Source organism: Urocitellus parryii, chromosome 6 (assembly GCF_045843805.1).
Source record: "Urocitellus parryii isolate mUroPar1 chromosome 6, mUroPar1.hap1, whole genome shotgun sequence".
Lineage (NCBI taxonomy): Eukaryota > Metazoa > Chordata > Mammalia > Rodentia > Sciuridae > Urocitellus > Urocitellus parryii.
The window spans coordinates 47555249-47569522 of NC_135536.1; the positions used below are offsets into that span (position 1 = coordinate 47555249).

The 14274-nt window shown below is 31.6% G+C and overlaps 1 protein-coding gene across 9 annotated transcripts in view; it reads right to left on the minus strand.

The window, feature by feature from the left end:
* Ralgapa1 (Ral GTPase activating protein catalytic subunit alpha 1) overlaps positions 1 to 14274 on the minus strand; it is a 233008-nt gene that overhangs the window by 125353 nt on the left and 93381 nt on the right. For 4 of the 9 annotated variants that reach the window (XR_013343785.1, XM_026414209.2, XM_077800264.1 and 1 more), the window contains exons 17-18: positions 11735 to 11875; positions 392 to 1924 (exon numbers count right to left, since the gene is read on the minus strand). Coding sequence is in view for 8 of the 9 variants with exons in the window: in XM_026414209.2 (XP_026269994.2) it covers positions 392 to 1924; positions 11735 to 11875 (1674 nt within the window). In the remaining variant the exon portion in view is untranslated. The remainder of the gene's footprint in view (positions 1 to 391; positions 1925 to 11734; positions 11876 to 14274) is intronic. The other 5 variants (XM_026414271.2, XM_026414244.2, XM_026414280.2 and 2 more) reach the window with 3 other exon arrangements.

The following is a 14274-nucleotide window of genomic DNA, read 5'->3' on the forward strand; positions in this document are numbered from 1 at the left end:
GTTAAAAATAAACATAGTGGGGCAAGAGAGAAAGTATAATGACTCCTTAGTAAACTTGAATTTCAAGACTCATGTGATACATACTAAGGAAAATATCTGATTTAGGTAGCCTTTGAAAGGTCATTAAATTTTTCCTGTATCTTCCTCTTTTCTAACTTGTTGTTCAGCAGCAAAGAGGTTTAACTAAATGCCTTATAAGGGAAATTAGTAATTTAAATAAACATTTTATGCTGGGAAAAATACAGCTGGGGAAAGGCGCATGCATAACCAAACAGAGAGAAAGCAGTGACCATCCCAAAGCTCTTTGATTGCTTATAGCTTGCTTCAGTTGCATTAAGCCAAACTGGTGCTGTCTTTCTCCTTTTGCGCTCTGCACACTGTTAGTGCTCACCTGCAGCTTTCCTTCCAAAATAGCCCATTACATGACTGTACAGATCCCTCAGTGGAGCCTCTGGTGGCATTCTGTTCTGCCTCTGTGGGGAAACATTTGCCTTCGGCTTCGAAAGAGCATGTACAACAGTTTTATAAACGCCACCCAGGGAGCCCTGCTGTAGACCTGTCTCATGACTTGATGACCTAAGAGTACTACGACTACTTAACTGATTACTTGCAATTTCTTCTTTTTGTAATACGGTAGTGGGAATCTCTGTAGATTCCTTCACTGTTTTGCTACTAACAGATGCTGCACTAATTGTATCTAAAGGCCTGTACACACCAGGTTTTACAAGCTCTGTACCACTAGTTGAGCTGGTATGGAGATTGCTGGTGCTGCTATTGTTACTACTACTAAAGCCACCAAGCTTCCGTAGTCTCATCTTCCATGGAGCCTCTTTGTTTTCCAGAGGATTATAAAACTGAACAGACTCAGTAGATGGTCTAAAAGTAACATGAACACTATTTCGTTTCTTAGTAGCAATTTTCATGATTTTGGCCCTATGGGTTACTGTTTCAGACAAGCTCCTTTTAGTTGGAGAAAGTTTGCTAGTGTTTGAACTATGAGGCACTCTGCAGTTAACAGATGGTTTTAGTGTAGTCTTCTTGACATGCATTACATGTGGGACAGTGATTTTTTCATTAATTTGCATACCCTTAAGCTTTTCAGCTAGTGTTACGTCTACACAGGCATCTAATTCTGTGGCTGATTGTCTATACAGATATTTCCTTTTTTCTTTATCACAAGGGCTATCTAAACTAGGCTCCGATGACTTTTTATCAATGTTTGGTTGCTCAGATTTTTCAGAAGTTTGTGGTCTCATGAAAGTATCTGACTGATTAGGTGCAATATTACTCACGAAGACAGATGAGTTTGGTTCTTTTTCAAACTGCATATTTTCAGGAGTCCCAACAAAAGACATGACATTTTCTGATTTAATTTCCTGATCTGTGTATTCTAATTTATCTAAGGATGATCTTTCATCCCTAGTTACTGCAATAATCACTTCTGGAGAAGCTGTATCTTTACCTATCTCATTTTTACCCTGACTTTCTTTAAAATATTCTTTCAGGGAAGAAAGAAGATCGTCATCTCCTTCAAGGTCAATGTACTGGATTTGTTCGAAAGCTGAATCTGCAAGTTCTACTGGACCTATTAAATGACAAAGATGGTCATATATGCTATCACCAACTTCCAGAGAAGACTCTCTACTATGAGTATCAGTGATGTAGCTTTCAGTGGATCTAGTTATTGAAGAAGCCTCTGTGGAACTCTGCAAGCTTGGTGCATGACGGGATGAACTGTCAATGACAGGAACTGCACCTTTGGCTCTTTCAACAGTGAATGGTTCCAAGATGTCAGAAGTGCTGCTACTTCGAGGCAATGACTGTTCCTCATTCAAGCCACCAAAAACTTCATTTCCAGTGTCTTCACTTTGTGAAAAATGCCTGACTCTAGTTGAGCGAGGAAGTATTTGAGCATCATCAATATCTGTAAAAGAGAGAATTTATATAGAGTAGGAACTATATGAATATAAAAAATAAGCAACCATTTTAACCACAGCCTAAGTATATGCTTTAAAATAAAAAAAAAATCTTGAGATATTTTGTAAGTTCAATGAAAGAAAATCAATTAAAAATACAAATCTGTTTAAAAAAAATGATGGGCACAAGCCACTATAGCATGTAGTGTCAATGAATTAGAAATCTACCAAAATACATTTTAAAATGTTAACATGCATAGAAACAGACAGTGAGGTAATGAAACATTTGGAAGTGCAGTTAAAGATAGAGCTGTGCCAATAAATCAAGCAATTAAAATTTAATTTGAATTATTTATTTTTTCCTACCTAAAATTCCAAATGGGGAAAATAAGAAAATCAGATTTTATCACATAAAGATGATTTAAATGTCCTATTGCAGACTCCTGTAAATTCCTCTGTGTGTCATCTTTTCTTCAAATCTTGCCTGACTGATGACATATTATAAGTAGAAATCTCCACCCTCTTCCTAAAAGTTCTCTTTTTCAGAAACGACTGCTCTTCTGAGATATTCTGCTTTATTTTATTACAGTATTAACATCTTTTCACTTCTATCAAATAAAGTCAATACATACAAAAAAAAACTTATTCAACTTTTTTGTTCTTGACAAACCTGCTAAGACGAAATCTTAGCTTATTATTGGCCCTTTCCATTAAACAACCACCAAACTCTAAAAACTATCTATAATAGATTCTTACATCTCTTTATAAGAGTCACAGATTCTGGAGTCAAAATGGACATTTAGAGATTACCCAATTTATTAACTCTCTTACAGATGAGGAAGTTGAGGTCCAGAAAGATTAAGTTACTTTTTAAAATTCATAATCATAAACTTTGAGAAGTAGGATTAGTGTTCTATGTCACTGCATTATTTTTCACTGTCTTAAGCACAAAGTATATAGTGAATCCTCAAAATATTTATGAAATTGGAAATAACAAGATGAAGTAGTATTTAACTGTTCAGATATATACACATATTCAAAGACAAATTTTATAAGTTAAATATCATGTTTATGAAGCCATGAAGGACTTTAAGTTGCCTAGGAATGGGTAACAAACTGTTTTCAGAAGCCAGCAAAATATAATCAATAAAGGACAAAGGGTTTAAAAAGTTAGTTGTTGCTACTATTAGGGTTATAATGCAAAGATTAAAAATAGCAGAACTATAACTGAACAACTGTAAGAAATATCTGTACCCAAAGTATGGGGCTGGGGTTGTGGCTCAGTGGTAGAGCCCTTGCCTAGCATGTGTGAGGCACTGGGTTCAATTCTCAGCACCGCATATAAATAAATAGACAAAATAAAGATCTGTCAACAACTAAAAAAAAAAAAAAAGAAAAAGAAATATTTGTACCCAAAGTAAAGCAGTGACTTGTCCAAGATCTCAAAGTAATTTCTTGATGGTGCTAGGTCTTGAACATAGGTTTATTTACACTAGACGCTGAGACCAGTTTCCTCATTTATAAACTGAAAATTGCCATGCAAACTATTTTCAGGAGCCATGTTATCGACGAAAGGAGACAGTCTTTTTGCTATTTTAATATAAATATTTAAATAAATACATTATATTTATGATTTATTAATATATTGTTTTGCTACTTAATGTTATTTCATTAATATTACCCTTTTGTATGAGGCTCTAAAATATCCACTTTGGTTAAATTCAGATCCATAGAAGTTTGTATTATATCAAGATTCCTGATGGGCGCAGTGGCGCACATCTATAATCCCTGGTACAAAAAAAAAAAAAAAGTTCCTGAAGATATATGTGTATGTTCCCAACACAGGTCAAATATATAATATCTCCTGAAGTTGAAACAATTGTATGTTTTCTCATTAAGCTGAGAGGAATACTCACTGGCTTGCCTTTCTTATGCATTTCATTAAATAGAAGTTTTTCTAAATGAAAAGCAGAACAATTCCTTACCAACTTCACATTCATGCATTTATGCTCATTAAATGTTTGTTACTGCAGAAGATAACTAATAAATCTTGGCAAATTTAATTAGGGATTTGTTATACTTCTCTTCCACCAGGAGGACAGATAGTATATTCAACATGCACTCCATGTTTCTTTCCATACAAAATCCTAGAACTCAGCAAAGAATAAATACTACATAATTTTCTAATAAAGTTCTTTAAAATTTTACAGTTGGGATGTTATGGAAGTTCAAACTTAAGAATTCAAAACATTAAATATAACATTACAGTCAGGTGTGGTCATATTCTTGGGATACTAAAGTCAGAGGATGGCAAGGTCAAGCCTAGCCTTGGAAACTTAGTGAGACTGTATTTCAAAATGTAAAATAAAAAGGGCTAGGGATACAGATCAGTGTTAGAATACCCCTGGGTTCAATCCTAATACTGGGAAAAAAAACAACAAATCCCGAAACAACAACACAACCCTAATGTTAATGGATGAGCAGCAAACACATGAACTTCAGGGAAAAAGTAGAATAGTAGTTTTGATCTTTATTCCCCTGTATTGATATTTCACAATTTTTTCATTCTAAAGAAGCCAGGAAAGTTTAGTATTAAGTTCTCTTTGTAGGAATTTCTTCCCATAGTCCTCACCTGCATATTAGAACACTTAATCATTATTTTAGCCCATGTTTTCTTTCCAAAAAGTTGTCACCAAATATGGTCTAAAACTTTTGTGAAGAGTTTTTTAAAAAATCTTACTGGATATTTTTCTACCAATAATGTAGAGGTGAAGAATTTAAATATAAATATTTTTAACTCAAGCTTTACTACATAGGAACAATATTAATTGTGTAAAATCAAAGAAAAAATAATTGCAACAGGAAACCAAGGTCAGCACTTGAATCAAGTCTAATTGATTTTTTAAAATAATTTTATTTATTTTTTTAATGTGGTGCTGAGGATGGAATCCAGTGCATCACATGTGCTAAGCAAGCGCTCTACCACTGAGCCACAACCCCAGCCCAAGTATAATTGATTTCAATTCCTTAAATTTGGTTCGGAAAATATGCCTAAACATCATTATTCACACACACACACACACACACACACACACACACCCTCACAGACACACAATTATATATTTATAAAAAAAGATATATATTATATTGCTCCATGTGCCAATTAAACTCAGTTAATTTTTAATGATGTGGTAAGGAAAGTGTTATTAGCCCTGTTTTAAAGATCAAGAAACTGTTTAAGTGATCTGTCCAGGGTTACAGCTATAAAGTGAAGAGCTATGATTTTAAATACGGCAGAAATTAGTTCATATTCTCTCTTAAATAATGTTACACGTTTTATATTCATGAAATAATTCATTAATTTTTAAAAAAGAAGTTGGTGAAATTAATTAAGAAACTACATTGAAGCATAGTGATTTACTTCCATAAAGACAAAAATCTTAGCAATCAAAAGCTAGACAAATATTTGTCAATTGTAGAGGAAAAAAACTGAAAAACTTTGTATTAGATTGTTAAAAACAATAATGGTATCAGAGTTGAATAAAAATATCCTTCAAACAATTTAATTATGCTACTAATATTTTAATTTGGAAAACAGGTTTTTAAATTATTTTAACCTAAAATATTTGAAATCATTTAATGGATAAAACAAATAAAATGTTTTTAACAAGAAAAAACTTTAAAACATTGAGTAAATGCCTCTTGCAGAGCCTAAAATTTACAGAAATGTCATATATTATCTTTGGGTTTTCTTTTAGGTTAGTTTTACAAGTATAAACTCTAATTTTATTTTATATTTTTATTGGAGCATTGTATTTACACATAATAAGATTCATTATGCCATCATCATATATGCATATAACCTAATTTGATCAATCTCATTCTCCCGTACCTTCTCTTTCTTTTCCCTCCTCCCTCCCCCACATCCACTTGCTATGCTCTGTTGATCTCCCTTCTTTCATTGTTTTCATTACTTTTAATTTAGTGCTCTATAACAACACACACACACACACACACACACACACACACACACACACGGGATTCACTGTGGAAATTCATACATAGTCACCACAGTTTGATAAACTTCATTCCCTGATACTTCATCATACCCACCCCTCCCTAGGTTTTCTTGATAATGCATAGTATTAAAGTGTTGGTAATTATGTTTGTATTATAAATTTTTTTTCTAAATTTTATGTTTCAAAGAAAAGTTTCCTTTGCTAGTTTGAAAATTAGATAGTAACCAAGGGAAAAAAAAAAAACTTCTTTCCACCAGAATTTAAGTTTCTTAAGGATTTCTATCTTGTTCATTAGAATATCTCCATTGCTTGAATGAGTACTGGGCACATGGCCTAGATAAACACTGGTAGAAAGGAAGAACATTTTTTTATATAAAAAATTAGTAGCTAATTGGCAAAAACTAAGAGTTCTTCAAGGGGGAGGGACCTCAAGTTAAGTTTAATAGTATCTGAAATTATTTGTAGAACCAAGTACCCCAATCCCTTTTACCAAAGTTAATTTCTTTTCTTGATCAAGCACAATATTCACTGTAATTCTTTTATGGCTCCTAAATTCATAAAATCATTCACACTAGTTTAAATAGAAATTGATGCTATCTGGAAACACATTTTTTTTCTGCTAATTACCAGGCAAAGTTATTTTATTTATTTATTTATTTTTGCCTATTTGGGCAACAAAGGCAATGTATCTTCAAGGTAATTAACAACCAAAAAGCATCTATGCTAGTAAAAACTTTATATCTTTTCAAGACTAGATATTTAATATAGGTAATTCAAAGCAGTAATCACATCACTGAAATCATATGAAAAGACTTTAATGAATTCAACTCAAATAATTTTAATTTTAAACAACTAAGACTTGTCCTACTAAACTATCCTTTGTTTCTACTCTAATCCTTCTAATATTGTTTGTATGACTTTTAAATTCTGGACATAGAAAAATAACTAATATTTTTTAGGGTTAAAAATATAGTTTTATTTGTTTATGAGAATGTTACATAACCACCATTTTAAGTCAACCTAAACATTTCTTTTAAAAATAAATTATTTCAGAAAAAATATGTAACTTGGAATTATGCTATACCAACAAATTAGAGAGAGAAAAGATGCATAGATTAATATCCTATTGCATATTTTTGATAGGAAAAAAATTCATTAACTGTACAAAGAAGGGGCTACTTGTCTAATTAGAAATAGACAATTCTCCTCCTGATTAGGTAGAATAGAAAAACGAGTGTGAGAAAGACCATCTTTTTTATAATAAGGAAACAGAAGAACAAAGATTAAAATATTTTGCTCTACAGATTGAAGTTAGCATCCTATAGGCTCTGTACTAGATAGGCTGGAGTCTAATCACAACAAAAATGGCACAAGAATCATCAGTTCTTGAGAACTGAATGAAAGAAAATAGATCTACAGACTTAATTCCAGCATGATTTGATATTAAATAAGGAACAGTTATAGAAGTATACACAAAATAAACTTCCCACCACACTTCAGTTCTTCATATTTTTTTTTCCATTAAGGCATTATTTTGGGCAGTAAAAGCAAATTTGCTTAAGAATGATGATTGAGATCATCAATCAATCTAATGTAGTAATTTTCAATAGTCAATAGGAGAGGCCAGGAAGAGTATGCTTGCTCAGGCAACAGAGTTAGTACTGAGTTATAAAAAGAGGTGTTAGGTGTTTGTGCAACTCCCAGTTCCACACTCTGAGCTGTTGCCCACATACAATATATATGAAAATCTGAGACAAGCATGTGGGAAAATACTTTTTTTTTGGGGGGGGGGTAAAGGGGATTGAGCTCCACGTACTTGACTACTGAGTCACAACCTCTGTCCCTATTTTGTATTTTATTTAGAGACATGGTCTCACTGAGTTGCTTAGCACCTTGCTTATTGCTGAGGCTTGGCTTTGAACTCAAGATCCTCCTGCCTCAGCCTCCCAAGCCACTGGGATTACAGGGGTGCACCATAGCACCCAGCTGCTTTTTTTTTTTTTTCAAATGTTACATATGAGTCATGTTAAGAAATCATGTCACATTGGCATAGTGACAATTTCCTTGAACTGGTCCCAGAGCTTAAGTATATTCAGTTATTCAACAGAATTAGTCGACAGATATATACAAAATTATACCATACAGTATCACAAAACAATCTAGACAGAATGGACAATAAGAAGATATAATGGAGAAAAAACAAGGGCTAGTGAAAAATAGGATACTTTGAAAATTGATGGTCCATTCTCAAAGAAACATGTTAAAAACAAAACAGAAAAGCCAGGGTTGGAAGAGGACTCAAAAGAATCTCCTTGTACTCTCCCCACCCCCACAATTATTCCAGAGTACTTTGTTATGTACTTTTCTAATAAATTCTATTTCTAACCAAAAGCTAGAAACACTATTAGTAGTTTCAGTGCTATTTCTCTTTTTTGTTTGGTGAAGGAGCAACAGAAACCTAAATTCCTGATCTGAGAGATAGACCCAGAAAACATTTTATTATATATTCATTTAAGCCTGCACTTTCTTCACCTGTTTACTTTCCTTCTTAGTTCTGACTTTTGAATGTATATCAATGGCTTATAAATCAAACTAAGGTAAAATTTACTTAAACCTCGGAAGAAACAACCAACCAACTGAACTGGTTGAGGATCCAAGGCTTTGGTAATTTTTTTTAAATATAGTACTAGCTAATCCCTAAAGAAACAAATTCCAAGCCTTCAATTTGCCTTAGAGAACCACAGGGGCAATAATCAATTCAATAACTCAGATTTCTTCAATATACACTGGAATAAGAACAATCCCATCCAATTTCTATAATGCTTTTTGTTTGTTTGTTTTCCGTATTAGAAGGTTAGTTCAATGTTTTCCAATTTTTTCCTCTTTGAATCCTGAATACTATAGGCTGTCAATATGTATACATCTGGAAAAAAATTAAGAAATATTGGACTACATGTTTTTTTAACAGGACTTCTGGGAGTCTTCAATATGTTGATGGACATTATGTGCATTTAATCTCTTCTTCTCTGTATCTATACATCTCCTAAAAAGTATTCTAAATTTCTGCAGCAGGTTGGAAGATTCTAGCTTTGCTCATCAGTCAGTTTTCAGGGAAAATAATTTTCTTCTTCTGCATCATAAAATGCTATATGTGGTTTCTTTCAAAAAGTTCTAAGAGGAAAATGATTTCTAATTCAAACTAACTCACTCTAATTATACTTTTACATGTACAAATGTATAAAACAAACAGCAAAAGCATTTTAAGTTATCAATAGTAAGCATTGGTTTAGGAGCTTATGTATATTTTCTCATATACCTTCACATATAACCAACATTTTAAAAAATGAACATTTATTATTTTGATGATCAGATATAAGGTTTGTTCTGTTTAATTGACTGGTGTCTCCACATCATTTAAATCTTAATTTTATCATAGAAGACATTTTACTGCAAATGGGGAAAATTAATAAAACCAATAAAAGTGCCACTCAGAAAACTCCTTTTAAACACTCTTCGTAAATATTTAAATCATAAAATTTTTTAAAAAGGCAATCTTTCTCAATTGTGTATTTACAGCAAAGCAAGAATTATGAAATAGGAACTTCTCATGCGCTAGCTAAGGTAGTACTTTAAAGTATTTTAAAAGGAGTGACCTCATTTTGTTTTAGATTTTTAAAAATCTTTACATTTCAGAAAAGATATTTTGTAAAGCCATTAAAATTCTGAAGAAAAAAAATCTTTCTGACAGTTTTTAACAACTGGAAAACATACAATCCAACCAAACTTAAGAGTCAGTGACTAAAACTCATTTTATTTTTTCTAAACAAGTGAAAAATGGTTTGCATTGAATGTTTTCAAAAGCTTGAAGCAAAAAACTCTTAAGCAAAGTTTACAATAAACTGGGAGTTTCTTTTAATTGTATCTACTTTAGTTGTTAAGACAGAAACACTGTTTTGTTTACCAACTTAAGTAACTAAGTTACAATTTTAATGTAAGCAACCAAAATCTATACTACTCAGGAAGATACTGAAGAAACAAAATATGAGAGCCCAAAATATTCATGTTGCCTATTTCTTCTAGTGTAAAATTCATTCATTCTTAAATACTATTGAGCATCCAGGTTCGTCTGAGGCCAAACTTTCACTTATTTTTGTCATCAACTAAACTGCAAAACTGACTTCTAATTTCAATATAAACTGTTTCTAATTAATTGCATTATGACTTCACAATGATACTTGGACACTTCTCAAAAACATCCTAAAATATTCTGAAGTAAATGTTTCCCAGTCAATGTATCCTGAATTTAAAAACAAACATATCATATCTAGTAACTGAATGTTTAATTTTCTCAGTTTGGGAACTCAAGTACTATGTTTTTTTCATTTATAATATTTCCAAAGAATACTAATTGTAATCCTAGGTAGATGTTTTTAAACCTACTAATTGATAATTCTTAATTATGTTAGCTCCATTGACTTGGAAGATATTTCTGATCTTATTTGGATTAGGAATGGGGAACTTCAACTGAAATATCATTATTAATACAAATGAATCTTCCTTCATAGTTCTTTCAGTCTGTTAGGAACTGAAGAGTAATAAGATGGACTTTAAAACAAATAATTAACAACAGCAAAAACACCAGCAATTTCACTAAAAGTGGCAATGTTAAGAAAATACTCTAAAAAAGGGATAGGAAATTATCTAACAACGTAAGTTTCTTTAACTAGCACAATGCACAGTAACTGAACCCAAGACAAGTGTGTTTCTATCCAAAAGGCACTGTATGGTTTTATTTATACATTTTTTTCCAAAAGACAAACTAATCTATGGTGAGAGAAATTAAAAAGTGGTTGTAAAAAAAAAAAAAGTGGTTGTAAGTGCAGCGGGAGAGAGTTGGTGGTTATGAACTCAGTATCAATAGTTCAAAGAAAATTTTGGTACCATATTTGGGTACTTCTCTAAGGCAATTCTCATTCTTCTTAATGAAGCTGAATTCTAAAAATGAAACATTCCTATTTTCAAATTCTTCTCCAACTGCTAGAGAACTTTTAGGGTAAACATTCTATATTTTGTTTGAGGTTATGATGTATATGGGTGTGCATAATTCCCTAACCCCATTGAAGTGAATGCAAAAAACATGTATTTGGTGTTAATTAAATCTTAATAAAAGAGTAGGACATCCCAGTACTAGAGATGAAGCACCTAAATCAGAATGGAAATGCTGAGTAGGTTTTGAAGCTCCTTGTAAATCGAGTCTTACATCTCACTCAAATGAATTCTACATACTATTATATCTAATATAAATACAATTTATTCCAAAACAACTTTTAGATTATGTATTTCCCCTATGACTACATGCCCTTACTTAGTTCCATTACTGTAGATAATCGAAAAAATTATTCAAAATTTACCATATTGTTAGTCAAACAATGGGAAATTAAAAGTCAAGACTCTGATTATCTTAAGTCACCCCTTATGAGATATCTATGATACAAATATGCATTACTACTTCTTTAAACCACCTTAAGAAAAAACCCAAACATAAATCAAAATATTAGCCTTTTACAACCCAAAATATTGGACATTGGCACAGCACTAAACTTAGCACTTCCAGAATGAACTGCAAGGATAGCATTAGAGTTCAAATAACTCAAAATGTTGATTTCTCAATCATTTCCAGTTTCCCATACCTCCCCCAAAGAAATTAACTTTGAAGAGTTTATTTGATTAAGCAAAATTTGAAAGCAGAGGATTAAAAAGTGAAAAAGGTGGTGCAGAAATTAGCAGAGGTGGCACTACCTGAAAGCTCATCAGAAAGGGGAGTGAGAACAATATCAGGCAAGAAGGGTTTGGAAGTATGGATCAGAACAGGAGCACTTTTAGCACTGCGTATATAGGCCGATGGCAGAGCACATTCACCAATGGATCGGCTTCTCATGGCTTTAAAAAAGGAAAAGAAAGAAGTGGGGAAGGAAAAAAGAAGAGTGACTATAATGAAAGGCTTGTGTCACAGAAAAAGCAGCAACAGAGAAAACTAAAAGATACAAAGGAAGGAAATTTTAAATTAAAACATTTCAGCACGGCAAATACTGGCAAGCTGTAAGAAAAGAAATCAGAGAACACACATATTTTGAATGTAAATTTTTTGGTGTAAAGCAGGAAAATGCTCTTTATTATTAGCAAATACAATGGAACAGCATTAAAAACAACAGACACTTTAGCACAATGTTCTCAAAATCAAGAATTGAGAAATTTGTTGAATAGAAACATTGAAAGGAACTCAGTATCATTAAAGAAAATTTTGATACCATATTTGGGCATTTCACTGGACAATTCTCATTCTTCTTAATGAAGTTAAATTCTAAGAACTAACCATTCCTATTTTCAAACTCTTCCGCCAAAAAGTCTCCAAGTCTCTCATGTCTTTTTTATAAAATTATGTGTGAATCATAGTCAAGAGGACATACTGCGCATGGTTAGTATTTTTTCCTGGTAGAAGAATGCTTGATCAAATCAATATCTCTTATTTATAGTGAAATATAATAGTGTAATTAAAATTTTATGTAGAAACATTAACAGAATTTGTAATCAGCATTAAGAATCATGTTCTTGAGAAGGGCAATTTAGTTCTCAAATCAAAAACACAAAAATTTTAAGTACTGCTTTTAAAAATAAACTTTAAACTTTATGACATTTAAAAAATTACATTTATGGCTGCATTTGAAAATTTCTTTAAAAGTCCTGTGTTCCCATGACAAATTAGAATAAAAAATAAATTTAAAAAAGTCTTGTGTTCACAAAATTAAAGACAAATTTTACTTAACTTACAAATAAACTAGTAATTTAAACTTCTCAGAGATTTTAACTTTTCGTTTAGAAACTACTGATTAAACAAAGTTATATGTATTGTTATGTATGAATAGAGGGCTTAAACAACATTGCATTACATTCAGTTTAATAGTGAAATAGAAAGGTGGAGTGGAGGGAACAGTTTGTTAACAACAATTAAAAATCATAGGCTTTCCTGATTATCGGAAACATTTGGTTCTCTGATGCCTAAATTCCTTAACCCATCACATAAGTCCTTTTTGACTTGGTTAAAATCAACCATTTACTGAAACTTCTACTATTCTTCCATGCTGCTGCAACAGAGAACTTTATACTCTTCCCTAAAAGTTTCATGCTCATTCACAACAATATAACACCATTATATCTTACTAATGTCCTTGGTCTCCTTTTTCTATCTTAAAAACTCATACTTGAAATGTCTTCCCATTTTTTTATTCTCTTGTACAATTATTTAACTATTGATAATATAGTAATAGATAAAAACAAATTAAGAATTCCTGCTTTTTAGTAGACTGCATACTTTTATGCTAGCTTCCTTAACTTTTCAAAATCAAGAACTATACCCTCTTTAAATTCCTACTACTTGGCATATATGAGCTCAATAAATTTTTAATGAATAGTGATAAATGGGTAGGAGTTCAAAAACAAAACCTTCAGATTATGAAAACAGAGAAAACAAAACCATTAATTAAAACTAAAAGTATTATTTAGTTTATAACTAGAAAAAATAATCAAAAATTTTCAAAATGCTATGAATGTTGGCAAAATAAAGGACTTCAGAGCTGTTTTCAGGTTCATTCATGTGCAGGAAGATGCAAAAGGTTGGAATAATTAAGATAATGGCAACAAATCTGACTTCAGTGTATGACTTGCTGTATAATGGTTTAAAGATAAGTGTAGTTTAAGATTTAACTCATATATAAAATTTCAGAATCTGGCCTTTTTTTTGGGTTTTCCTGCTAGATTCTTTTTATTCTTATGAAAATGACCAACAATTTTATAATCATATTTGGAATAACAAAAAGTTATGTTGATTTTAACATAATCACTCATTAAAACTTGTTAGAGCAAAGACCAAAATACACAGGTATAACCAAGCACTGGTTATATAAAAGGAAAAATACCATCCCCAGTATAAACAGATGTAAAATAAATATATTTAAAAAAATAAATGAAATCAAGTTTTAGAGTCTTCAAAATTTTTTTAAAAATCATAGTCAAAAGGACATATTCCCATGGTTAGTATTTTTTCCTGGTAGAAGAATGCTTAATCAAATCAGTACCTCTTATTTATAGTGAAGTATAATAGTGTAATTAAAATTTTATGTAGAAATTTTATATAGAAACATTAACAGAATTTCTTTTCTTTTTTAACTTTTTCCTTGGGGAAAAATAATTCCTTTTCTGTTCCTTCTTTCCTATCATCAATTTAAAGGAAGAGTTTGGAACTTTTTTGTATTTACAGTGGCATACATTTGTTATAATCTTGA